Genomic DNA, 27,438 nt, shown 5'->3' on the forward strand with positions numbered 1-27,438 from the left:
AAGTGTAAGCTGAGCAAGGCGGCTATACCTTCTTTATATAGCATGCAGTGGCAGAGTGTGTAAACAGTCATTATGTATACCAGATCTATGTGGCTGTGAGCAATGAGAGAACAAATTCCATTCCATCTGACTCCCATGCTCCAGCTACCTAAAAATAAAGATGGTAAGATAAACCACTTTTTTCTAAAGGTATAAGGAAAGAAGTTTTCAAATTCTCTTTAAAAGGTATGACCCAGTTCCTAAGGGACTAATCTATTTCTATTACAGACAATTCTTAATATGGCAACTGTGTACCATACAGAATAAGGAAAAATATCAACATACTATAAAGAAAGAAACACTCAAATGTTATATTTATCATTTTGTTTATAAGATCACAAGAAATGAATGAGAAAATGCCCATGGATATCAAGAACAAAGGAGATAAAGACAAAATTTTACCACAGGTTTAGCAGTTAGGAGTGAATACCACCTCTGATTCTACTATAATCAATGTCCTTGGAAACAAGCTTTCTTCACGTGGATCATGAGAATAGTAACTATTGTACCTCGAAGTAAGATGGAGGATATCATTTTACCTCAAAATAAGATGGAGGGCTATTTTCTACAAAGGCACCTTGCAAAGTAACGGTATTGTATCAATGTAAGGATGTGTCAATCATACAAAGCTCTAATTCCTTCTACAAGACCTAAGTGATCACGGAACCCACAACACCACAAACCCTGAGACAGGAAACTTGCTCTCTTCCGTGGAAGCTAACTTCCACTTATTTTCCCAAATATCAAGATGAAACTGGACTCCCTGTTTTATGTCCACTCACGAGTCTTAAGTCTATCTTCGGTCAGTCTGGAAGCTCCTCTAACATAAAATGATCCCCTAAAAACATTTTACTAAGAGCACTAGGACTCAAGTTTGATTCTCTCTCTCCATCTCCAGTTCCTTCAACTGTTTCTCATGGCAGGACTCTGAATTTCAGTGCTAACCTGGTCACTCCCCTCTCAACACTCGAGCTTCTCCACAAACTCAGTATGGACTTGTCTACACAGAGCAGAAGATGGTTACTCTGAGGCTGCTGTTTCTCTACTATTGCAACCTAGGCTTTCAAGTCTCTCTGGATGCTTTATTATATGGTCTATCCCTTCTTAGGGTAAACATCTATGGTTCTAAGTCACCTATACCTCAGCTGCTACATGGAGAGTCCTTTTCCCTGTGAACTGTAATTGAGTTACAGTTAACATACAACAGAACACACATATTTAAAGTGTACAAGCTGTTAACTCTGGACTTAGGTACACACCTCTAAGATAAGCGAACATATCCATGACTACCATGATCCTGCTATAATCCCCCTCATTCCACCAACCCCACTCTAACCCGCCCACCACTCATCTCACCTTCTGTCACTGTGGCTATTCACAGTTCTGTAATATAAACAAAATCATACATTATGTATCCTTTATAGCCTGGCTTCCTTCACTCAACACATTATTTTGAGATTCATTCATGCTGCTATATACAGCAAGAGTTTCTTCCTTTTTATTGCTGACTAGTATTCCATTCTATGGATGTGTCACAACTGGTTTATTCACACACCTGGGCTACTTCCTGTTTTGGACTCTTCCAAATAAAGTTGCCATGAACATTTATATATAAGTCTTTGTATGGACATATGTTTCTCGCTCTCTTGGGTAAATACGTGGGAGTGAAATGGCTAGATGTAAGTTCAGCTTTTCCAGAAACCAACAAACTGTTATCCAAAGTAGCTATATTATCTTACATTCCTACCAGCAGTTTTAATTGCTCGCCATAACCATTAACATTTGACATAGCTAGTATTTTCAATACCTGCCATTGTGATAGGTGTGTAGTGGTTATTTCATCATAGCTTTACTTTGCAATTTCCTATGATGAACATCTTTGCAAGTGTTTATCTGAAATCTGTATATCATCTTTGGTGAAGTGTATACGGAATCCATTTTTTTTTTTTTATTGTTTTCTTATAAAGTTTTGAGAGTTCTTTAAGTATTCTTGATGCAATCTTCCATCAAATGTATGCTTTGCAAAGATTTTCTCAGTCTGTGGTTTGTCTTTTCATTCTTTTAACAGTGTCTATAGAAGACTTGAAGATTCCAGTGCTGATGAATTCCAATTTATTATTTTTCCCTTTTATACAGTATGCTTCTGGTATCACATCGAAGAATTCTTTGCCTATCCCAAGGTTATGAAGATGTTTCTCCTGTTTCCCAGGTGCTTTAAAATTTTAGGTTTTACATTCAGTTGTGTGATATGTTTTGAATTAACTTTTGTATATGACATGAGGCATGGGTCCAACATATTTTTTGCACATGTGGCTATCAGGTTGTTCCAGCACCAATTATTAAAACTACTATCCTTGCTCCACTGAACTGCATTGTCATCTTTGGCAAAAAATTTCCATATACGTGTAGGTTTTATTTCTGGATTCTCTATTCTGTCCCACTGATCTACTGGTGTGCCTCACAGACTTCTTTTATCAATCACTGAGACTGGAGTATCAAAATCTCCAATTTTAATTGTGGATTTAACTGTTTCACCTCATAGTTTGATCAGTTTTTGCTTTGTTTTAAAGCTGTTACTAGCTGCATAAACATTTAAGGTTGTAATGTCCCCTGGACTAACTGACCCCTATTTTATCATGAAATAACTATCCCTGATACTATTCTTTTCTCTGAAATCTATTTTTGTCTGATATTAATAACGCTATTTCAGTTTTCTTTTTGACAACTGTTAACCTGGTATATCTTTCTCCATCCTTTTACTTGTCTTCAAAGTGCATTTCTCGTAGGCACAGACACTTAGGACTTTTCCTCTTTTTAACCATTTTTAAAAACTGAGGTATAGGTAATTTACAATGGTATGCTAGTTTCAGGCGTACAGCAAAGTGATTTTAATCATATATGTGACATTCTTTTTCAGATTCTTTTCCACCTTAGGTTATTATAAGGTACTGAACACAGTTTCCTGTGCTGCACAGCACTCTTTGCTGTTTATCTGTTTTATATATAGTGATGTGTATGCTAATCCCAAACTCCCAATTTATCCCTGCTATACTCTCTGGAGACCACAAGTTTGTTTTCTACATCTGTAAGTCTATCCCTATTTTGTAAATAAGTTCATTTATATCATTTTTTAAAAACTCCACATAGAAGTGATGTCATATGGTATTTGTCTTTCTCTTTCTGACATACTTCCCTTAATATGATAATCTCTAAATTTATCCAGTTAGGACCTTCATATCCAACCTGACAAGCACTGCCTTTTAACTGGAGTATTCAGACATTTATATTAAATGTGATTATTGATAACAGTACATTTGAGTCTAGTATCTTGCTATTTGTTTTCCATTTGTTCTACCCATTCTTTCCTCTTTTTCTGCCTTCTTTTGGTTTAATCAAATACTTTTAGTGATTATATTTTATTTTCTCCTTTGGTATCCCATCTGCTTTTTCAGACCCTGATACAGAGTGATACTTGTATATTTGCTGCACTTTATCAGTTACAATCATATCCTTCCTCCTGCCCACCTTCTCCCAGCTAATTAACCCTTCTTTGGTGCCTGATTTAGTCACCTACAGAGTCTTCTATCCTTCTCCAATTTCTGTCATTCATAAGCTCTGTTAATTAAGCCCTTCCTCAGTGATAATAAAGCTTATCAAAAGTTTAGAGTTGGGGACAGTATCCTACAACAGGTCACCAAAACCCTGCCTAGGTGCTTGGTTATCCATTAATTAGATCCACTGGGTATAATTATTCATCCAATCATGAAAAGTGTCCACTGAGCCTCTTGAACTACACAGGAAGATAATTAATAAACATAAAACAATATGGAAGATACTAGGACTAACAGGGTAGACCTCTTGAGAAGGGTCATTTATCTCACTATTTGTGTGGGTGGTAGTACTGTAAGGAATGTGATACTTGGCCACCATCATAAAATTCAGAAGATACCTGGTTGGGATACTCTCTTATTGGTCATAAACTCAACATACAAATTATTACAACATCTTCAGTAATACATGTTTTATCCTATTCAGTAGACACTTAGAGTTTAGAAGAGATACAAGCTGACAGTGTTTCATGTTAACTCTGAATTCCATTTTCAATAAATGAAAAATAATTATGGAGCTGTCTTTGGAAGGTTTATGTTCTAGGAGAGGGAAGAACTAATTGAAAAAAATCATTAAGTATATTAAAGATGTTAAGTGATATACAGAAAACAGCAAGATCGGGTAAACAGGAATGCCGGGGACTAGGCTGCACTTTAAATAGGGGGTTAGGTGAAAGCAATATTTGAGCAAAGGCTTGAAGGCAACAAGGGGGCAAACCAAGCAGAGAATTGGGGGAAGAACATTCCAGGCAAAGGGAACAGCCCAATGCACAAGCCTCGAGGCAGGGGTGGACTGGAATGCATGAGGAAAAGCAAGCCAACTTTGGGGGGAGTACTAGGAGAAGGGATGGGCCTGACTGACCAGGGCAAGGATGGGCATTTATTTTTAGGTAAAAACACCAAACAGGAAATATTTTAAGCTTTACAAGCCACATAAAGTCTCTGTTGCATATTCTTCTTTGCTTTTAAAACCAATCCTTTAGAAATATAAAAACCATTCTTATCTCATGAGCCTTACAAAAACAGGCCTAGGCAGGATTTGACCTGTAGAATTTAGTTCTGCTAGTGTAAGGATTTTGACTTTTACTCTAAGGGAAATATTATTTGATGCATGTTTTGAAAGAATCATTATGGTTGTGGGGGATCAGTTAGAAGAACACTGCAGCAATGCAGAGCAAAGATAACAATAGCTTAGACAGGAGTGGGAACCAGAAAAATGGGGTGTAGAGATCATTAGATTCTGGCTTTTTAACACTCCCTGCCGCAATAAAGTGGAAGAATTTGCTCATGAATTGGATTTGGGAAGTATGAAAGGAGTCATGGATGACGCAAGTCTTTTGGCCTGAACAACTAGAAGAATGGTGTCTCATTAACCATGATGGGGAAGACTGAGAGTGGATGTATGAAATGTGTGCTTTGCTTCAAAACAAAGTAGAATTCATATTCCTTAAATTCCAGCACAACTTTACAGCTATTTATTCTTCCAGAACTTCATAATCATTTTTTGTCAAGGTACAAAAAGATCCTGCTGTGATCTGAATGGAACTGCTTTAAGCTTAAAAATCGATTTGATAAGGTATCTTAATTATATTCTGTCCAATGACATGGACAGGTTCTGCATACCTCTTGATAAAAGTATTCCCAGATCCCCTATTTATTTGTTGTTACTACAAATAAAATACTTTTTAAAAAATTATAATTTCTAGATCATTTTGACTAATATTTAGGGAAGCTCTGAATTTTGCATTTAGGTGCCCTAGTGAACTCTCATTTTCACACTGAGTCCCCTGTGTTTTGTAAAGATATATAAATACACTGTAATTTCCCTTCTTTATTTGAAATAAATGTATTTTTAATTTCTAAGCCATTTCTTTATGCATTGCCTAGAATTTTCAGTACAATGCTAGATAACAAATCATACAAAGCATCCTAACCTTCAAGTTTTCAGTTTTAAGTATGAAAAACGTTTCAGGGTGTTTAATTTAGTGGTAATATTTTATCTTTCCATTGTTTTCAGGTCTCAGTTCCCTTTCTTGTCAAGATTCAGGAGACAGCACTTGTATTAGCATTGTCTCTTGAATCTTGACAAGAAAGTGAAATCACAAAGTTCAGGGTCTTCCTCTCTATTCCTAATCTATTCCAGAATAAGTAATTTGTATCAACTGGTCTTCAGAGTTGTCTCCTTTCTTTGAAACGAAACTTATTTTTCAAAAGTTCAACTAATTCTCTTCGTTTTGTTTATCCTAATAGCAAGAGGTCTATTCTTGCTTAGGTTTAGAGCAGGAATTCTCAACCTCTGTGTTACTGAAAGAGGTTTCCTGAGACCCTTCCAAGGGGTCAATGAGGTCAAAACTGTTTTCATATCAGTGTAAATATATAATTTGCCTTTTTCCACTGCTGCCATTTGCACTGATGGTGCTGACCTCTTGCCCGAGTTACGACAGCTATCATTGTAGTTTTTTCATCCTCACGCACTCAGTTTAAAAAACTGTTTCACTTAAGAGTAGCATGAGGAAGCAGAAAAATAATTCATTAAATTTTGACCTCTGAGTATGCGCAAGTGGGAACATTTGATGTAATTGGCTTAAAGCTCAACATTCAGAAAACTAAGATCATGGCATCCGGTTCCATCACTTCACGGCAAATAGATGGGGAAAGAGTGGCTGACTTTGGGCTCCAAAATCACTGCAGATGGTGACTGCAGCCATGAAATTAAAAGACACTTACTCCTTGGAAGGAGTTATGACCAACCTAGACAGCGTATTAAAACACCGAGACATTACTTTGCCAACAAAGGTCCATCTAATCAAAGCTGTGGTTTTTCCAGTAGTCATGTATGGATGTGAGAGTTGGACTATAAAGAAAGCTGAGTGCCAAAGAATTGACGCTTCTGCACTCTGGTATTGGAGAAGACTCTTGAGATTCCCTTGGACTACAAGGAGATCCAACCAGTCCATCCTAAAGATCAGTCCTGGGTGTTCATCTGAAGGACTGATGTTGAAGCCGAAACTCCAATACATGGCCACCTGATGTGAAGAGATGACTCATCTGAAAAGACCCTGATGCTGGGAAGGATTGAGGGCAGGAGGAGAAGGGGATGACAGAGGATGAGATGGTTGGATGGCATCACCGACTCAATGGACATGAGTTTGGGTAGGCTCCGGGAGTTGGTGAGGGACAGGGAAGCCTAGCATGCTGCAGTTCATGGGGTCGCAAGGAGTCGGACATGACTGAGTGACTGAACTGAACTGAACGGGAAGTACACACGAAGCACCTCCTGCCCCTGCCAGAAGTATGGCTGCTCGTCTTGAAGAAAAGTATTTGTATGATAATGCTTGGGCTATTAGCTGAACAAGCAGTTTTCTTCAAGCAACATCACTTTTCCTTGAAAGAAAAACTGAAAAATTATTCAGGCTTGTATCCTTGGCAGATATTTTTTCAAAAATAAACAAAGTGAACCTGTCACCTTAAGAAAAACAACCAACAAATAGTATTTGTTGCCAATTTTGAAATTTGAATACAACATAAGGAAGTTTGAGGACTTTCCAAAAGTTTTATTTTTCTGAGATCACAGCAGTGTAATTTTAAAGTGTGAATTTTTGATACTGAATAATGTGTAAATATTTGGAAGATATAAGTCAATGATCCAATGCTTTCTAAATGACCAATGCCTGTAACAAAGTTATGTATAAATAAAGGGCCTCTTCAAAGTAGAGAGTATGAGAAGTTCATTTATACACTCTGAGTCTATTACAACCAAGAAACAATCAACTGGTGAATACTGGTGTGGTATCAGAAACTTCAAAAATCTGAAAGGCTATTAAAATACTCCTCTTTCCCAATTATGCATCTGTATGAGGCCAGATTTTCCTTATATACTTCAACCAAAATAACATAATAGCCATCTTTAAAAGAAGTTTATCATATTATTAATAGTTATCTACATATCTTACTAAGGTATACAAGAAATTGTCTACAGACTTTCTATGGAAGATCTAAAGAAAAGCTGAATGATACCAAACTTCACTAATTGTACGCTGCTTCCAATGACAGGCTAGCCTATAATGACTAAATAGCCTATAATTACAAATCTTAATCCCATGACTGTGATATTCTTTTCTTTATAAGAATACAGGTAAACCACAGAATCTCAAAAAGATGGTAGAAATGATGCAATTTAACTGTCAACTCAAAACAGAAAACAACTTCCTAAAATAAAAGATAGGATGGAAAATGTTCCACTCAAGGCACTCATCCAATCAGGTGTTCAGCCCATGGGGAGACAGGTACCATGGAGGGCAAAGGTGGGCCAGAAATGACACATGGGTCAAAGAGCTCAAAGTCTAGTAAGGAAGACAAAAATATGACACAAATAAAACCATGCTGAAGATAGCAGCAGTCCGGCTATTTCCAAAGGAGGTGGCCAAATGGTGGATATTTGTTTTAGGAGGTAAGAATAAGGTTAGGAGAGGGAGTATTCTGGAAAGCCATTTGGGAAAACCAGATGAAGAGGTTAGTTCTGGCAAATGCATGAGGGCTAAGGGAAACCGGTGCGGGGGCAGTGAAACATGACAAAGACAGTAGAGCTGACTATTTGCTATTAACTGCTTTCCATAAACAGAAAGAAGCTGAGACTGGTAGAGCACACAGAATAAGGAAGAAAGGGGTTAAAATTCACCAAGAGCTGTACAGGCCAGGTCACAAAGGGTCTCACGTACTATGCGAGAAGGCTGAACTGAAGGGTTAAAGGAGGGGAGATATTTCAGAAAAAGCCCTAAGGAGGCTACTGCTACGGTCCATAAGGTCTTGAGAATTTTTGTCAAGTAGGAATGAAAGTCGGGATCCATTCCTAATCAATTCTCAGGAAGCAACAGAAGTTCATGCTATTTCTTGAAAATTGATGCTTCTTGGCGGGGTGGTGGGGGGATGGGTACAAACTGGAATGAAAGTCACACTTTGGACTGTGATGAGTGAGTAGAAGATACTTGTCGGGGATACACGAAACACAAAATCAGGAGAGGCAACTCCCATGGCAGACTACTGGTGGAAACACTGATTTTAGAAATCAGATAAACCACATCAACAACAAAAACCTCAAAAGTTAAAATAAAATTGGAAACCTCAAATGAAAAACTTGAGAAAAAAGTTAGATATGTGTTAGATGGCAGAATAGAGGAAAACATGTGGAATTTAAATAGCACCAGCAAGCACTACTTAGTCGGACTATATTTTAAAAACCCTAAACAAACGCAAACTGAATTCATTGCCTTTTAGAAATCACCTCATAATTTGTTTTACATTCACTCCTAATCCAAAGATGAAAAATACAAAATAAAGCCAAACATACCTTTTCTGCCTTTTTGTCGGAAATGTCTTGCTTCTCCAGCACAGCCATGCTCTCCTTCAGGTTCTTCACGATGTCCGCAGGGGACTTGTGAGACTTCCCGAACGGGAACGGCATGGCGGCAGCGACAGGCGCCTACTGCGCTCCGCCTGCTCTACCTGCGGACACAGCAAACGCGCCAGTCAGGAAACGGGAGGCGGGCAGAAGACACCCTCTCTAAATCCTGGTCTGGGAAGAAAACCAGGGCTTGGGCAAGTTATTTCACAGCAGTTTCAAAATCAGTCCTAGGAAATCCAAATATGTGAGAAATGACTGCAGAATTATACAACACTTTGTACTTTTCAAAAGACCTTTTCAATCCCCTGCTCTCCTAACCCCGTCTGAAGAGGCACATGATGGCGCTGATGCTGGTGGCGTGCTAGTGCTGCCAGGGCCCCTACCAAGCAACGGAATCCATCATCTAAGGGATCTTTTCAAACAATTCGCCAAGGACATTATATTACTTCCATTTACAGGTAAAGCTGAATGACTTAAAGAAACTGGCTCAAGGTACTAAAGGGCAAAACTAGCTCAGGCTCAGGTTGATCCAAAGTGTCCTTCATCACCACACTATACCCCCAATTAACAGACACCTCTATCTTACAGTTGAGGAAACTGAAGTAAAAAGTTAGTAAGGGGCTTAGCCAAAAAACACTGGCAACAGGCCCACCCTCTAGGTCTCCCCAGATGAGCTTTTTCCAGGTTCATGCTGCTTGCTGCTAAGCGTCCCACAGGCACACCGCTCCTCCTCCTTAGTCAGGCCTGAGGGCTCAGGGTTGGAGGGAACCTTGGAGAAAGCCTTGGGCACATCTCCCCATCAGATTTGCAAATTCTTTAAGTGATGGTTTCAAGGTGTACTTTTTCTGCCTGGATATGGCTATTCTCTATGAAGGAACTCACTCGATAAATTCTGGGGACAACGAACTTCTGGAAGTTTTTGATTTTTTGTGGGAAGCAGAAGACGACGTTTCAATTATATCAGGCAAAAGGGGGCTATCAACTATTCAAAGAAGTCACCATGAATAAACAAGATAAACGATGGAAGTTACTTGGGAACAGAAGTTACAATTTCTCTCACTAAATAAACTAAAGGAAGTTACACCCACCCTCGCTAAACAACCTCATATAAGATACCAAAAGATTAACACTTTTGAGAAGAACCTTAAAGATCACTTAGATCAGTGACTTTCAACCTGGGAGTTCCATACTCCTATAGTTAACTGCTCCTGGCACCCACTGCCTGGGTAGAGGTGGGTCTCAGACACCCCAACCCTACTCTATTTTTTCCCATCAACATAAAATCTCTCTGCCGCATAGCATCATAACACTTCCTTTGACCTTCACCTAAGACTTCACTGGAAGAAAGTGTTGGAATGTTTCTTCTCTAAGTTTGAGATACAGAGAGCTGCATGTCTGTTTACAAATAAACACTTAGGGGGAAAGAACATGTAAATGAATTCCAACAAGAAGCCGACAAATCATGAACAGGTATGTTATTTCTTGACATCATTTGATATGATCTGTTTTGATCAATCTCTGTACCAGAATCAATCACCTACATAGTTCACCTCTGTCAGCTTGTCAATCTTCTTTTGATCACATTAAAACATCTTCATTAATCAAAGGGAAATGCCCTCAACCACAGGTTCTCAAAATTCAAAGATGCATAAATTTACTTCTAAATATCTTTTCTACAACAAGAAGTTTGGATCAACTACAGGTGAGTTACTCCCAGGTGGCTGTTACATTTTCTCTTTGATTACCTGGCAAGATGGGACCCAAATTCTGGATCATTCCTTTCCATTACTTTTTTCATTTATTTTGAAGAAGGGTATAGGGCAATGTGGAGAAGGCAATGGCAACCCACTCCGGTACTCTTGCCTGGAAAACGCCATGGACGGGGGAGCCTGGTGGGCTGCAGTCCATGGGGTCACAAAGAGTCGGACGCCGACTGAGTGACTTCCCTTTCACTTTTCACTTTCATGCTTTGCAGAAGGAAATGGCAACCCACTCCAGTATTCTTGCCTGGAGAATCCCAGGGATGGGGGAGCCTGGTGGGCTGCCATCTATGGGGTCGCAGAGAGCCGGACATGACTTAAGTGACTTAGTAGCAGCAGCAGCAGCAGAGAGCAATGCAGACTGCTTCTCTATAAACAGTGAATTCACACTCACAATAAATCCTATGAATATATAATCTTCCTATTTGTATTCCACAAATAATAGCAGCGATAAAACAAGTCTATGCTGGGTAAAGGCTGGGAATGTTTAATGGTTATTTTGCAGGAAATATTAGGGTGCTATGCAACAGAGATTATTTTCAGCTCTGGCTCAGTGGTGGAAGAAGTGACTTTCCAGCTACTACACATGAAATACTGGTCACAGAAGAAAAAACACAGTTGCCCAAGAGAACACATATACAAATTGCTTTTGTGAGGGAAAGGGGAAGCATGCCACAATCAGTTCTCTTAATTAATACACCAGGCAGCTAAGATGCTGCTGAACATATAAACTAATAAACCATACGTAGAGGAATACAGTCAGTAACAAGAGTTACATAGTTCTTATTTTAAAGCCTAAATGCAATAATAAAAATCCTTTTCTTTCATTTACACCCTCAAATTCACCAATTCTTATTTAATACAACCAAGATTTGGGGGATCAAAAACAAGGGAATAGTACCCCTTAAAACTTCTGCATTAGAATTTATTTCTTAAGGCTAAATTTGCTTTGTATTAAGCTTAATTATCCTTATACTACTGTATGTCACTTGTGATCCAACTTTTTAAACAATTAATTGAAAATGTAGAGAAATTTAAAATTCGTGAATGGCTTCTAAGTCATGACTGAGCACAATACATGTGCCCAGAACATTGCTAAAAGGCTAAGAGAAATACTTTGAGAAATAAAAATTCTTAATAAACACGTTAGCTTAACATGCATAGAGTTACTAAGTAATATTTATTGTGTTACTGACTTTACGATGAGTAAAGAAAACAAAAGCAGCTACTGAAGCAACGTTATAAGTAACATGGTGAAATCATGGATGTGTCATGTATTAGTATGTTCATTAAAGATGTGGAGAAAGATTCCAAAACAATTTTATCAAAAGAGGCTGTACCTCTAGAGATCAGGAAAAGTGTGGGGGATTGTTATTTTTCTTACAAACCCTTTCTATAACTATCTGCCTCCTTCAATTTGACATGTATAAGTCTGGTAAACATAAAACTAAATTTAAGAAAATCAATGGATATATAAAACTATCTTTAATACATAAAAAGTACTATTAATAGAACATTTCCATGGAAGGCTGAATGACAGAAAAATAAGGCTGCCAATTTACTAATCTTACTAATCCACCAGGTCAGAGAGAACCAACAGAACCAGCGAACTTTGACCATGATCTGTATGTAAGAAAACTAATGTTTCTAAAACATTTAATAGTACACACATGTGCGTGCACACACACACAGCTGAAAGAAATACAGATGACTAAACAGATCACTTTAATTCATTTTAGCAATAAAGAACGAACTGAAATCCACCTGAAGACTTGGAACCAAATACAAACTGAGTTTGAGTTGAGCACGAGGCTTTGGTTTGCTTGTGTGTCTGTGGTGTATGTGTATGTGCTGTTCGCTCAGTCATGTCTGACTCTGCAACCCTGTGGACTTTAGCCCTCCAGGCTCCTCTGTCCACGGGATTCTCAAGGCAGAAATACTGGAGTGGGTTGTCAGTTCCTTCTCCAGCGGATCTTTCCAACCCAGGAATCGAACCCAGGTCTCCCACACTGTAGGCAGATTCTTTACCATCTAAGCCACCAGGGAAGCCCAGTCCTTAGAAGCAACAGAGGTTAATCCCTGCACAGAACAACTCATGACCTTCCAACAATGCCCAAATGATAGCAAATGCAGCACTGAGAATCAACTCTCCAGCCCACTCTGCTTCCTCCCAGGAATGGAGACGGTGTTTTCAAAGGGGCCTGGTATACCATCAAGCCGAACTATTCACAGGCTTCTGTGTCCGTGAAGGATGTGAAACACCCAGGCACATGTCTCCAAGAGTATGGAGATACCCAGGCTAGAAGTATTGCAGTAGCAATGAAGGGTTAAAGGGCTTCCCTTGTGGCTCAGCTGGTAAAGAATCTGCCTGCAATGCAGGAGACCCGGATTCGATCCCTGGGTTGGGAAGATCCCCTGGAGAGGGGAATGGCTACCCACTCCAGTATTCTGGCCTGGAGAATTCCTGGACTGTATAGGCCATGGGGTCACAAACAGTCAGACACAACTGAGCAACATTTACTTCACTTCACTTCAAGATGGTTATAAGATGTCCCTCACCTGCCTGGCTCTCACTTCCCCCTTTCTTCCTTTACCGTAAGGATTTGAGAGAATTCTAGGGAACAGTAACAGCAAGAGTTCCCTGAGTAAGGCCCTTCAATAACTTTTCACTGCCTTTTTGGTAAAATCCAAACCGTCTACCATGGCTTTACCCATCTCCAGCTCACACAGCCCTCTAGCCTCTAATTACAGGGCTCAAGCCACACTTGGTTCCTTAAACATGCCAACTACCTCTAAGTCAGAGTACCACACTTGCAAATATGGTAAAAAACTTTAAAATCTAGATGGAGTTATGTGTTTTCACTGTTTTTCAACTATTGCATATGTTCAAAGTTTTTCTTAAACTATAGTTGAAAAAATTCATTTCGTTTTTAAATACTCTTTTCCCTGTCCCTTGAGGGGGGAAAAAAAAAAAAAAAACTGGTTCATAATAAATCTCAATAGGATTCCCTGGGCTAAGTCAAAATTACTAATGCCACTGGGAGAAAGCCAGCCACTGTCAGCATTACAGAGGGCTGTGGAGACCCATCCCTGCATCTCTCAAACTGAGGGTAAGCTTGTCCCTGATGGTTAATTAGTGGGACATGCCCAAATCCCAAAGACAACTCAGAGGGGAAATTTAACATGAAAACTGGGAGGACAGAGGTGGGGAATAATTCAGCATGCCTTTATACTAAAATTAATATTTATAAAATAACACGCTAAATCTGCAAGAAAGGAATTTGCATGAACATTTAGCATTTCATACCTCTTAGCTTTCACACGTTTTCCTGTCTTTCCAAATGCCCTTTCTTTCCACCTTTAATTCAATGACTCATATTTATTCCAATGTTGACGTCCTTCAAGGTTCTATCTTGGCTGTCTTCTTACCCTATATTCTCTGAGTGATCTCCTCTACCCACCGTTTTAAACAACCTGAAATCTATCTCCAGCTCCAGCCAATCAGTCTACATTTCTAACTGCTGCTCGCTACAGATGCCCTCCAGGCAACTCAAATCTCACCCCCAAGTTCTTCTTATTCTTCTAAATTCCCCTTCACAGTGAATGGATCCATTGTTCACCCAATCACAAAACTTTGGTTGTCAGAGCAGACTCTTTCCATTTGTTAACTCTTTCATATAATCAGGAAGTTATTAAAGTTCACAACTTTAGTAAATTCAATTTTCTAAATCTCTCTACCCCTACAGATACCAAGTGGAGACTCTCACTATTCTCCATGAAGGGTTGTAGTTGTCAAAGGGGCCAATATCACCCCTAGGAGATGTCCTGGAAAATTTGGTTGTCAGGATGACTGGGACACTTACTGACCCACTGAAATCACTTTAAAAAGGGGATTAAAAAAAAGAGGGGATTAAAAGAGGAGGGGATTGCTTTTTGTGCCACTGTTCACAAAAGCATAGCCCTCAGCCAGCTTCTATATCCGTGAGGTAGGGAGAAAAGGGCTAGACTGGGAGTCAGAATAAATGAAGTCTGCACCTATGTCTACCATTGAGAGTTAAAACATTTAGCTTTAAAAAAACTATGCTGTTAAAAAGTGCTGCACTCGATATGCCAGCAAATTTGGAAAATTCAGCAGTGGCCACAGGACTGGAAAAGGTGTTTTCATTCCAATCCCAAAGAAAGGCAATGCCAAAGAATGTTCAAACTACCACACAATTGCACTCATTTTACACGCTAGCAAAGTAATGCTCAAAATTCTCCAAGCTAGGCTTCAACAGCATGTGAACCAACAACTTCCAGATGTTTAAGCTGGATTTAGAAAAGGCACAGGGATCAAACTGCCAACATCCATTGGATCATACAGAAAGCAAGAAAAGTCTAGAAAAACACCTATTTCTGCTCCATTGACTACGCTAAAGCCTTTGACTATATGGATCACAACAAACGGGAAAATTCTCAACGACATGGGAACACCAGACCACCTTACCTGCCTCCTGAGAAACCTGTACGCAGGTCAAGAAGCAACAATTAGAACCAGATGTGGAATAAAGGACTGGTTGAAAACTGGGAAAGGTGTATGTCAAGGCTGTATACTGACACCCTGCTTATTTAACTTCTATGCAGAGTACATCATGAGAAATGCTGGGCTGGATGAATGACAAGCTGGAATCAAGATTGCCAGGAGAAATATCAATAACCTCAGATACGCAGATGACACCAACCTTATGGCAGAGAGCAAAGAGGAACTAAAGAGCCTCTTGATGAAGGTGAAAGAGGAGAGTGAAAAGGTTGGCTTAAAACTCAATATTTAAAAAACTAAGATCACGGCATCCAGTCCCATCACTTCATAGCAAATAGATGGGGAAACAGTGGAAACAGTGACAGACTTTATTTTCGTGGACTCCAAAATCATTGTGGAGGGTGTGACTCCTGCCATGAAATTCAAAGATGCTTGCTCCTTGGAAAAGAAGCTATGACAAACCTAGACAGCATATTAGAAAGCAAAGTCATCACTTTGCTGACAAAGGTCTGTATAGTCAAAGCTATGGTTTTTTCAGTAGTCATGTACGGGTGTGAGAGTTGAATCATAAAGAAGGTTGAGCGCTAAAGAACTGATGCTTTCACAATGCGGTGCCAGAGAAGACTCTCGGAAGTCCCTTGGACTACAAGATCAAACCAGTCAATCCTAAAGGAAACCAACCCTGAATATTCATTGGAAGGACTGACGCTGAAGCTGAAGCTCTAAAACTCTGGCCACCTGATGTGAAGAACTGACTCACTGGAAAAGACTCTGATGCTGGGAACAATTGAAGGCAGGAGGAGAAGGTGGTAACAGAGGACTAGATGGTTGGACAGCGTCACTGACTTAATGGATATGAGTTTGAGCAAACTCTGGGAGATGGTGAAGGACAGGGAAGCCTGGCATGCTTCAGTCCATAGGTTGCAAAGAGCAGGACACGACTGAGCGACTAAACGACAAGTTCTTAGAAGAGCATCCGCATGTGGTAAAATTTGAATAAATAGTAGAAAAAGATAGTTCTGTGGGGTTTTTTCCTTCTAACATTTGATTCATGGCTACAATTTCCAGAGCCAAAATGGGTTTTAAAAAAAGGCATCCATACAGACTATACAGCAAGGCAAAATGAGTGATTTTCTCCTTTTTAAAACTGCATCTAAAAGTTCTGATTTCATTTTTGGAAGGATAGGCTATATGCTCTTCTAAGCTGCAAATAAGACGCAGTGACTCAGCAGCTTCATTAAAATAAGCCATGAGTAGCTTAAAGAAGCAGCTGAACCTCTGGTTAATTAAAAAAGCTGCCATACACATAGCTCATCATCAGATGTAAAACCAAAATTAATTTGCAATTAATATACTGCTTTGGCCAATAAGGTTATTAGGGTTTTTTAATAACAGTTACAGGGAAACCCGAATGAACTTTTTAGCCAAACTAATATCTTGATCAGACTTTCAGGGGCCAATGATGTGCAACACTGGATACTACGCAGGAATCAAACTGACATTTTTTACAGCTTAGAGAGTAAACCAGGTGGTTATCATGGTGGTAACAGTAGCAATATTTAAAATAATATAGGATCTCTCCTATAGTACAACACTTCACAGTTCACAAAGCCCTGTCACTTCTCTGTTTAATCCTCAATTCACTGAAAATAAAATCTACACTCCTGACTGCAGCCTGCAAGGCTCCTTGTGATTTACTCTTCTCTGTCCTCATCTCTTACCCTCTAGGCTTCAGCCACAATGTCTGGCTTGACACTCCTGGCCAGGCCCAAGAGCATTTTCCATATTGCTCATGGAGAGCTCTTAGTGCAGATCACCATGGCTCTCTCCCTCATTTTACCCACAGGGCCTTCCTGACCAAGGCTTGCAGCAGAGGACCTCTCCCCTCATCTTATCTCCTTACCCTGCGCTTCACTGCTCTTCCAGTACTTGTCACCATTACCTGAGCTATATTAATAGAGATGAGAGCAGCAGGAGCAGATAAAATATGTCCCAGAAAAAGTGCTCTGCTGATTCCACTCATTCACTGTTTTATACCTGAACCCTGGAACATACCTGTAGAAAATATGTAGAAGGACCAAACTATTTCTTTTGATTCTCAAGGAAAGAGCAGAAACACTTTTTGATTCTTCGCTCCTAACAGAAGTTATTTTTTTTTCTGTTCTAAATAAGATGAGTAAACTAAGGCACAAAAATATTGAATAATCTGTTCAAACACCATGAAGCTATTAATACTTAGTAAAGTGCAAGAGATAAGACTTCTAAGGACTCCAACTTTGAATGCACCATCTACCAGTGTATCTAGTGTCTTTTGTATGATAATGAATATGTCCATTGTGTATCAGTAGACTTAAAAATGCTTCTCTGGTAAACCTGTTAATCTAAGATTTATGTACCAAGATGGCAGATGAATCATTACTTAAGACAGTTGAAAAAGAGAAAAAGTCCCAGGAAATGTAACTGAACACTGTGAAGTCATTGAAAATTCAATGCTCTCGGGCTTGTGGGCTCAGTGGTAAAGAATCCACCTGCCGATATAGGAGACACAGGTTAGATCCTTGATCTGGGAGGACCCCACATGCAGCAGAGCACCTGAGCTGCGCGACTGAGCCTTTGTGCCACAACTACTGAGGCCCATGCGCCCTGAAGCCCGTGCTCCGCAACAAGAGAAGCCACCATAATGAGACACCCATGCACCGCAACTAGAGAGGGGCCCCACTGCGTGCCACAACTAGAGAAAAGCAATAAAGACCCAGCACAGCCAAAAATAAATACAATTTTTAAAAAAAATCAACGATTTGAAGATTTCTACTGACCTGAAAAAAATGCCCACAATCCCTTTTAACTGAAAACACTTTAGATAGAAAGGTGCATACACATATTTATATGCACCATATGTACATATACACATATATGTATATAAAATAAACCTGTGTGTTCTATATATGCAAACACATGTTGACTAAGAGAAAAAAATCAAAGGTTAACAATGGGCACTGAGAATGTGTATTGTATATTAAGTTTTTCTTAAGGACAAATATTTATAATGTACATGTGATACTGTTTTTTTCCTGATTATAGAAGTGCTATTTTAAAAATTAGTATAAGATCATTCCCAGGTAAAGAAACCAGGGCCCCGTGAAGGAGCTGGAAAATACATAAGATGAGAATGGGACTCGCTACCTGAGAAAGCAAAGGTGGATGATGTCATGCCAATGTGAAAGGCTCCCACGGGCATGTGTGAGCGCGTGTGCATGCACTCAGTTGCGTCTGACTCTGTAACTGCATGGACTATAGCTGCCAGGTTCCTCTGTCCATGGGGTTTTCCAAACAAGAATACTGGAGTGGGTTGCCATTTCCTATTCCAGGTGATCTTCCCAGCCTAAAGACTGAACCTGCATCTCTTGCATCTCCTGCACTGGCAGGCAGATTCTTTACCACTGCGCCAGCTGAGAAGTCCTCCCACAAGCCTAAGATAACACAATTTGGGCATAAAAATGAAAAATTACTACAATGAACTGACATGAAAGTTAAAGTTTGCATATATAATATATAAACTATATATTTGACAGTAGTATAAGCAAACTATACTATAGTTAATATAAAACATTAAAACTCATGAAGATTATAATACCAAAAAAGAAAATTCACTGGTCACATCAAAGTCTGTGAGAACAACTCAACACCCCCAAAATTGGTAAATAAAAGAAAGAGAATGGCACTTTTATCCTGTCTTTTCTGTATAGCCTGCATTTGAGGGTAACCAAATCGTTGAAAGTGAAAGAATCTTCTTTACGGAAGATTCACATGGTTAATAAACGTAGAAAGAAAAATAGAAAATTAACATTGTGCAATTCTGATATGATATGGGATATAGGCAACAATTATCAATGGCCATTAAAATTATAGGTGAAAGGATGATGGAGAACTTCATAGCAGATACACTGGAGCTGGTAACTTGGAACACTGATCTATCAGTGTTTTTAAAATAAGAAAATCAGACATCAATGTGACTAGGAAAATCAAACATCAATGTGACTCACAGTACGATGTACAGGAAGTAAAAGCTCTATCCATAAAAATATTGACCTCCTTTCCCTCACTTAAAAAATCAACTGAATCTAATCAAGTTCCTAGAACTATCAGTCTACAGGAAACAAAGGGGGTGAAGGAACAAGTTAAACAACATAAGGAAGTACCAAGTCAATCCCAGAACAAGGGCTGCTCAACAAGACAAACTTGGGTCTCTGCAGCATATCAAAAGGCATTAGCAGACGGGGGACAGGAAAGGCAGTGGCAAATGTTTAATAAAAGAAACTCACTAGACACAGTCAAATGCATGGATCTTCTCTGGCGCCTGATTCAAAAAAACCAACTATACAAAAGATATACGGGCAAATCAGGAAAATTATATACTAGGTAGGATAATTAACAAATTATTGCTAATTTTGTTATGGATTATAATATAGTGTGTAAAAATATTCTTATCAATTAGACGTATGTACTGAAATATGGTGATTTGGGATTTGATTTAAAATACTGTAGTACACTCTTCCTTAAGAGTAAGGTAGAGGGAATAGATGAAACAAGGCTAGAAAAATATTAACAACTGTTGCTGGGGCTAGAACTTCACTATACTAGAGTATCTGTATATACTTGAACATTTCCGTAATTTTTAAAAATTAGAAATTGGGAAAATTTTTTATTCTGAAGAATTTTTATGTTTCCTATAATTGATATGTCTATTGTGCTTTGCTTTTGTTTTTTTCCCCCTTTATTTGCCTAAATTGTCAAAGTTAAATTTATGTGCAAATGCAAAATGATCACCTTAAACCATGTTTCTGCCAAAAAAACAGCCCTTTCTCCTCTCTGGACTCACAGCTCTTACTTAACAGTTCCAATGTATACGGGTTGTCATTCTGTCCACCACAATTCAATAAATAAACATACCTATTGATGGCACATGAAAAGAAAAAAAATGTCTACCAAAGAAATAGGTGCTCAGGCAATTCCTTCAACAGCTGACTTAAGTGCCCCTCCCTGAAGTTCAGACAACTGCAGCAGTGCCAGTATGAGCGGCACTCTTTGGGAATGCCCCCCCTTCTCCACTTGTCCCAAATCCTGCCCATCTCTAACTCCACTTTTAAATAACAGCTCCTCCACAAAGACCCCCACAGTAAAAGTAACCTTCCTCCTCACACTCCTGAGCTTTCAAAATGTTGATTGTAGTGTGCTTTTAAAATTAACATATGTATCACCCTCAACAAGTCAGGAAGCCCCAAAACTGAATGTGGCAGAACTGAATACTAGCCAGCTTGTTGCATGCTCATGACATTTGGCATGCTGCTTTGCAAAAGACTCCAGATACACGTTTTGACTGGAAACGAAAAAACAGTTCTGAAAATAGAACAGGGCTGGGGGTCACCACCTGACTGGTTGTGGAGGTTCTTGGAGGGTGAGCACGAAATCCAGGAAAAGCACCTATAATCTAGATGTTGCTATGTAGAAAGTCGGACCCACAGGTGCTCGCTTAACTTTTCTAATCTGTATGTGCTGCCACTTGTATGTTGTTTGTGCCATGAAGAGCAACATAGCACAGTTCTGACCAAACTATAATGTATACATGTAATTAACCAAGATGGAATACTGAAAAGGTAGACCTCGGTTCCCAAGACTGAGGCATGATTTGTAGAAACATCCTGTTTGGGATCTTCACAACTCTTTTGCATTGATTTTTTAAATTAATGTTAAATTAGAATGAACTTAACCAACTGACCACTTGGACATTATATTGTGATGTGTATTCTCTAAATTCAAGGTCTATGAACACCTTCTATCCATGAAACTATCCCTTCCCATTTTCCCAATTCCTATGGCAAATACATCCTGTACATCGTTGTGGTTGCTCAGTCACCGCAGTGCCCAACTCTTTGCGACCCTGTGGACTGCAGCATGTCAAGATTTCCCTGTCCTTCAGGATCTCCCGGAGTTTGCTCAAATTGATGTCCATTGAGTCAGTGATGCTTGATATCCAAACATCTCATCGTCTGCTGGGCTTTTCTCCCTTTGTGTTCAATCTTTCCCAGTATGAGGGTCTTTTCCAACGAGGACATCTTTAGGCTCATATAAAAGACCAGCCCTGAGATCCCATGGTGAATATGTCCATCAGAATTCAAGGTAAGTCTCTTATCTTCAAATTCTCTTGTATTTATTTGTCCTGTCATGTTATACACAGATCAACTATTACAAAAATGTACAACATAAAAGTATGATTTAATCATGAAAAAGTAACCAGAAATAAACGTTCACTAATAATGCCTTTTAAAAAAATACTGATTTTTAAATTCTGATCAAATAAACAAAAAGCAATTTCTAAAACTATCATGAGTTAAATATGAAAAAGATACCTTTGACTGTCCCCTCCCTCCCTCAAAAAAATCCACCAAAATATCAAAAAACAAAAACTGGCCCATACCTCTGTTCCATATGCTTTAGAAAGGATTTTTATTGCTCATCATTGACAACCCAAGCTTCTTTTCTATTAAATATCAAGAATTCATTGCATAGGGAACTACTTTTTAGTTCTAATCAAGTCTAGTTCCAAATATGGCTATAGGTTTGAGTGACCATGAGCTTCTCCCACCTGTGGAAGTACAGGAAGTATTTACCACAGGAATTGGGAAAAGCAGGAAGGGGTAGTTTCACAGATAGAAAGTGTTCACAGACCTTGGATTTAGAGAATACACATCATGACGTCATGTCGAAGTGATGAGTTGATTACGTTCAGACTAACTAAAAGAAAACTCTGTTAGGCATATACTTAATATTTTTTAAAAGAGAGATTGTTGGGGACTTTCAACCTCTTTCACATTTTCAGAATTTAGAGGTATAGGTTAAGGTAGACTATTCTTGGTGGAACATTCTCCATGACCCCAAGTGCACATGTCATATGAACCATTAATTCAGTTTTTTTTGGGGGGGGGGGTAATCAAAAGTAGCAAATAATCATTAATAGTATTTCCAAAAGTTTAAATTTCTAGAAAAAATTCCTATTTCAAATTCACAGCTTTTGTTATGAATGAATTACAGATCAAGAACTTAATGAAATAGACTCAGTAAATGTGCTATTCAGAAATAATTTCACTTTTGTGTTCTAAGATAGGCTTTTTGTTACTCCTTGAACGTTTCTTTTACTCACACTAAATATGAGTGTCAAATTATGAATGTTTATGAAATATGCTCTAATGATAACGTTCATTATTTGAACAACAAATCAAGAGACATCTTCTTATAGGAGAGAGCTCTGCTTCAAACAAAGCAATTTTCAGACAAGAGTAATTTTACAAGGATTTTTTAAAGCACCACACACACAAAAAAATCTGTGTATAATTTTACAAACAGGAACCTCACAGTTAAACCTCAAACACTTTTTGAGAGAACCATACAACTAGTGTCAAGTTTTACTGTGGTAATCTCAGTGTACCATGCAGTCATTATGGATTTTCAAGACTAAAATTATGATAATTAAGTACAATAGAATACTTCAAGCTGCCTTAAATCCTCTCTGGAATAAGGTGGGGCATGGATGAACAATCACTTAAACAGTTCTAGAATTCACTTAAACATATGGTTGGAAGTATTTAGCCAAACTGTAATTAGCTAAATAATTCTTAAGAGCTAAGACCGTATCATGTTTCAGAGCTCTATGACTTCTTTCTTGTAATTTTAAATTACATTAAAAATACACACACATGCATACACACCTAACTTGAATCTTTCTTCTGCAGAAAAGTTTGCTCTTTATATATCTGCTTTTTGCTTCAGTTGAATACTGGCCTGGTAACAGTTTTCAGACATCTTTTGTTGTTAAATGAAAGGTAGTTTGCTCACTAAAATAAGTGCCATGAATGAGACCGCATTTACACATGCTTGATCTGCGCCCTTATATTTTCAAATTTTTGTGAGCACAGCTTCGCAAAACTTATTTTATATCAATAATTCCACACAAAATCTACCTTTAACAATGTCTTCTAAATTCATTATAAAAGTAAACATATACTTCATAGCTGAAACTGTTAGACCAACACAGCTCTCTTCTGAGTCAGCAGGGGTCACTGCAGCATTTCTCCAAAGGACAGGCTGTTTTGTAACTATTTCAGCAAAAGTACTAGGTCATAGGCTTTGGGTCTTATTTCTAATGTGTTACTGTATTTCTCTTCTGTGCCCAACCTGAGCGCCCAGCTTTACTCTTTCCTGCAAGTCATATAAAATGAGTGAGAGTAAAGAAACTCCTGTCTTTCTCTCTGCTAGCCAGATCTATCTCACTCAGGAGGGTCACTGCGTATGCGTCAGTTCAGCTTTATAAAAAAACCAAAGAAATGACTCCTGACCTTCCCACCTTAGGAAGCAATTTTCTATAAAGGATGACTAAATAAAGGGCTGTTCTGGCCACAGAAAGACCACACAATGTTCTGTATACCAGATACCAGAATAAAAGAAGCCAAGGAGATTCTGAGTGCCTGGGGGGTCAAAACACAAAGATTATAACCTGTACCAAAAGCTTATGCCAGTTTACACTGTCATCAACAGTGCATGAAGGCAGTGATTTCCTCACCAGCCAACCAACACCAGCCCTACTAATCCTTGTGATTTTTGCCAATCTGCCAGAATAAAAACACTATTTTCTGGACCTCCATCTCTACCCACCCAAACATCAATTTGACTCCTTTGATTTGAATTCCTGATCACTGATGACAATAAACACATTTTCATATCTATTATTCATCTGGACTTCCTTAGCAAAACTGTACACCTCTAATGCTTATTATTACACTGGGTTTGGAGTCTTTTTCTTCCTGATTTAAAGGATACTTGTGTAGGTGAAGCCGATCAGTCGCTTCCAACTCTTTGCGACCCCATGGACTGTGGCCTGCCAGGCTCCTCCATCCATGGGATTTTCCAGGCAAGAATACTGGAGTGGCTAGTCGGTCCCTTCTCCAGGGGATCTCCCCAACCCAGGTCTCCTGCTTGGCAGGCAGATTCTTTACCACAGAGCCACCTGGGAAGCCCATGTTAAATAAAGATGACGTTAAATAAACATTAAATATGATATATTTTCAAAAGTATAGTTCCGTAACGAGAATATTTTCAGATGTCATGTAGAAAGAGGAACTCAAAGTACTTTGAAAAGTCTAATCAGACATATTATTAACAATATATAAATTATCATCACCATACTAGCCTGTGAACTGTTCCCTGGCCCATGCTGGGAAAGTAAGTGGTCAGACTTCCAAGGTGGCCAAACGAGGAAAAAAAGACTGAGCCAAGAGGCGTATGCTGTACAACCGGCGCTTAATCAGTGTCAAACCCGCCTTTGGGGACAAGACAGACCCCAATGCCAGCTCTTAAATCCTCTGGAATCTTGGCTCTCTCTAATAAAGCCACTTATTAGCCCAATCCAAATAAAAAAAAAAAAGGGCCATAATATTCACATTCAGTCTGCATTACCTTTAGCATTGTTGGTAACCAATTCCTGTCAGAAGTATCCAGCTGTGCTTTTGTTACAAAGAAGATAAAACTTGGGGGAGTTGACTCAATCAGAAGATTCCCCTCAGTTATTCTCCAGGAGAATAACTCCAGCTTGTCTAATCCCTTTTTAAAAAAAGTGTGGAATTTCAAACCAGACCCTATACTCCACATGTGATCTAACCAGGCAAGACCACCTATCCAGATTTCATAGTGCAGTCTTAAACTCCACTCACAGTTTTCATATGTTACACGGCAGTTCTCCACTGAGCGACTTAACTGACCTGTCTGTTCTGCAGTGAACCACATCCTCCTCTCTTGTTTACTGCTTGCCTTTTGGGACATTCCTGCTGGGCTGAATAATTATTCATATCAAATTGCTTCTGATTTAGATCCAATATACTTCTGACATTTCAAAATTTTTCCTGAGTTTGTTATCCAGAGTAGTACTAGCTTTCCTTACCGGATTCCCGTCAACTACAAACCTGACCAGCACAGTTCTTCCTTTACTCCCTCCTAAAAGCACCAATACTGGAACTTCCCAATTAAAGCTGGCCAGCAGTCTGTATTGGGTGTACAATCATTTAAACACCACAAGGAACCAGGCCACCTAAGTGCATTACCCCTCGTAGTGATAGCTTACATTTCTCTGATATCAAGACACCAAGATCATGGCATCCAGGCCCATCACTTCAGGCCAAACAGAAGGGGAAAAAAATGGAAGCAGTGACAGATTTTATATTCCTGGGCTCCAAAATAACTGTGGATGGCGACCACAGCCGTGAAAATAAAAGATGCTTGCTCCTTGGAAGGAAAGCTGTGACAAACCTAGACAGTATATTAAAAACCAGAGACATCACTTTGCTGACAAAGGTCCATCTAGTCAAAGCCATGGTTTTTCCAGTAGTCATGTATGGACGTGAGAGCTGAAAGTGAAACTGTTAAGTCGCTCACTTGTGTCCAACTCTTTGCAACACCATGACTGTGGACCGCCAGGCTCCTCTGTCCATGGAATTCTCCAGGCAAGAATACTAGAGTGGGTTGCCATTTCCTCCACCAATGGATCTTCCCAACCCAGGGGCTCAACCCAGGTTTTCTGCATTGCAGGCATATTCTTTACTGTCTGAGCCACAGGGAAGCCCGTAGCAGAAGGCTGAGCACTGAAGAATTGATGCTTTTGAACTGTGGTGCTGAAGAAGACTCAACAGTCCCTCAGACAGCAAGGAGATCCAACCAGTCAATCCTAAAAGAAATCAACCCTGAATTATTCATTGGAAGGACTGATGCTGAAGCTCCAAAAATCTGGCCATCTGATACGAAGAGCTGACTCACTGGAAAAGACCGTGCTGCTGGGAAAGATTGAAGGCAAAAAGAGAAGGAGATGGCAGAGGACGAAATGGTTAGACAGCATCACCAAAACTCAAAGGACATGAATCTGAGCAAACTCCAAGACAGTGAAGGACAGGCGAGCCTGACATGCTGTAGTCTGTGTGGTCACAAAGAGCTGGACACGACTTAGCGACTGCACAACAACATGTGCTCATACATAAAAAATAAGTATCACATACATGGGGCTTCCTTGATAGCTCAGCTGGTAGAGAATCCACCTGCAATGCAGGAGACCCCGGTTCGATTCCTGGGTCGGCAAAATTTCTCCTGGGTGGAGAAGGGATAGGCTATCTACTCCAGTAATCTTGGGCTTCCCTTATGGCTCAGCTGATAGAGAATCCACCTGCAACGTGGGAGACCTGGGTTCGATCCCTGGGTTGGGAAGATCCCCTGGAGAAGGGAAAGGCTACCCACTCCAGTATTCTGTCCTGGAGAATTCCATGGACTGTCTAGGCCATGGGGTCATAAAGAGTCGGACACAACTGAGCGACTTTCACTTCACTTCATCTCTCTCTCTCACACTCACGCACAGTATCACTGAAGAACACTTACCCTCACGGTGTACACTGCGGTGACCTTCTCCATCCTATTTTATTCTATCCTAGTCCCCTGCTCCCTTCCTTCTCTGAAAATGCTAGTCACAGCCCACTAAGTTGATTTCATAACCAACTGACTGAATGGGACCTGCAGTTTGTAAAACAGATTTATAATAAACCTGAGTAGTTCACTTATTAATGGAAACTATTGTATTCACAAGGCTGAATTCATCATGGGGTCTCAAAGAGTGGGACACAACTTAGCGACTGAACAGTAAAACAATACTGATTAATTCACAGATATTCTAAGGAATTAAGTTACATTATCAGTTTAAGAATTAGTTTCAGAAAACATGAACTTCAACTATTTCTTGACAAGCCAGCACTGAACTTAGTAATATGAAAGGTTAATCAGTGTCCACGTTTAAAAGTATGAAGCCATCGATCTTCAAGGATAAAATTATAAATCCATTTTTCCTCTGGTTAGATTTACTACTCACTTTGCCACAAGGTTGTGGAAGCATCGTCCATATGGATCATGAGCAAACATAGCGGTCTGGCCCATGCTTGGTAAATAAGAAAAGCAAACAGCCAATCCTGTTCTTTTAAAAAGATGGTAATTCCTTAGAAAGAATATGTATTTCAAAACTCAAACAGTAAA

At 39.3% G+C, this 27,438-nt stretch overlaps 1 protein-coding gene and 1 long non-coding RNA gene across 2 annotated transcripts in view; both read right to left on the reverse strand.

Annotated features, from left to right (window-relative positions):
* Positions 1 to 27,438, reverse strand: part of CAB39 (calcium binding protein 39) — a 92,819-nt gene that overhangs the window by 44,587 nt on the left and 20,794 nt on the right. The window contains exon 2 of the mRNA XM_061148535.1: positions 8,995 to 9,149. Within this exon, the coding sequence (XP_061004518.1) occupies positions 8,995 to 9,108 (114 nt within the window). The 5' untranslated portion in view covers positions 9,109 to 9,149. The remainder of the gene's footprint in view (positions 1 to 8,994; positions 9,150 to 27,438) is intronic.
* LOC133060796 (uncharacterized) lies at positions 21,226 to 26,050 on the reverse strand. The gene is made up of 3 exons (XR_009693848.1): positions 23,091 to 26,050; positions 22,054 to 22,119; positions 21,226 to 21,544 (listed from the first exon to the last, which is right to left on the reverse strand). It is a non-coding gene; the product is annotated as an uncharacterized LOC133060796 (long non-coding RNA).

The sequence above is a fragment of the Dama dama genome, chromosome 8, assembly GCF_033118175.1.
Source record: "Dama dama isolate Ldn47 chromosome 8, ASM3311817v1, whole genome shotgun sequence".
Classification (NCBI taxonomy): domain Eukaryota; kingdom Metazoa; phylum Chordata; class Mammalia; order Artiodactyla; family Cervidae; genus Dama; species Dama dama.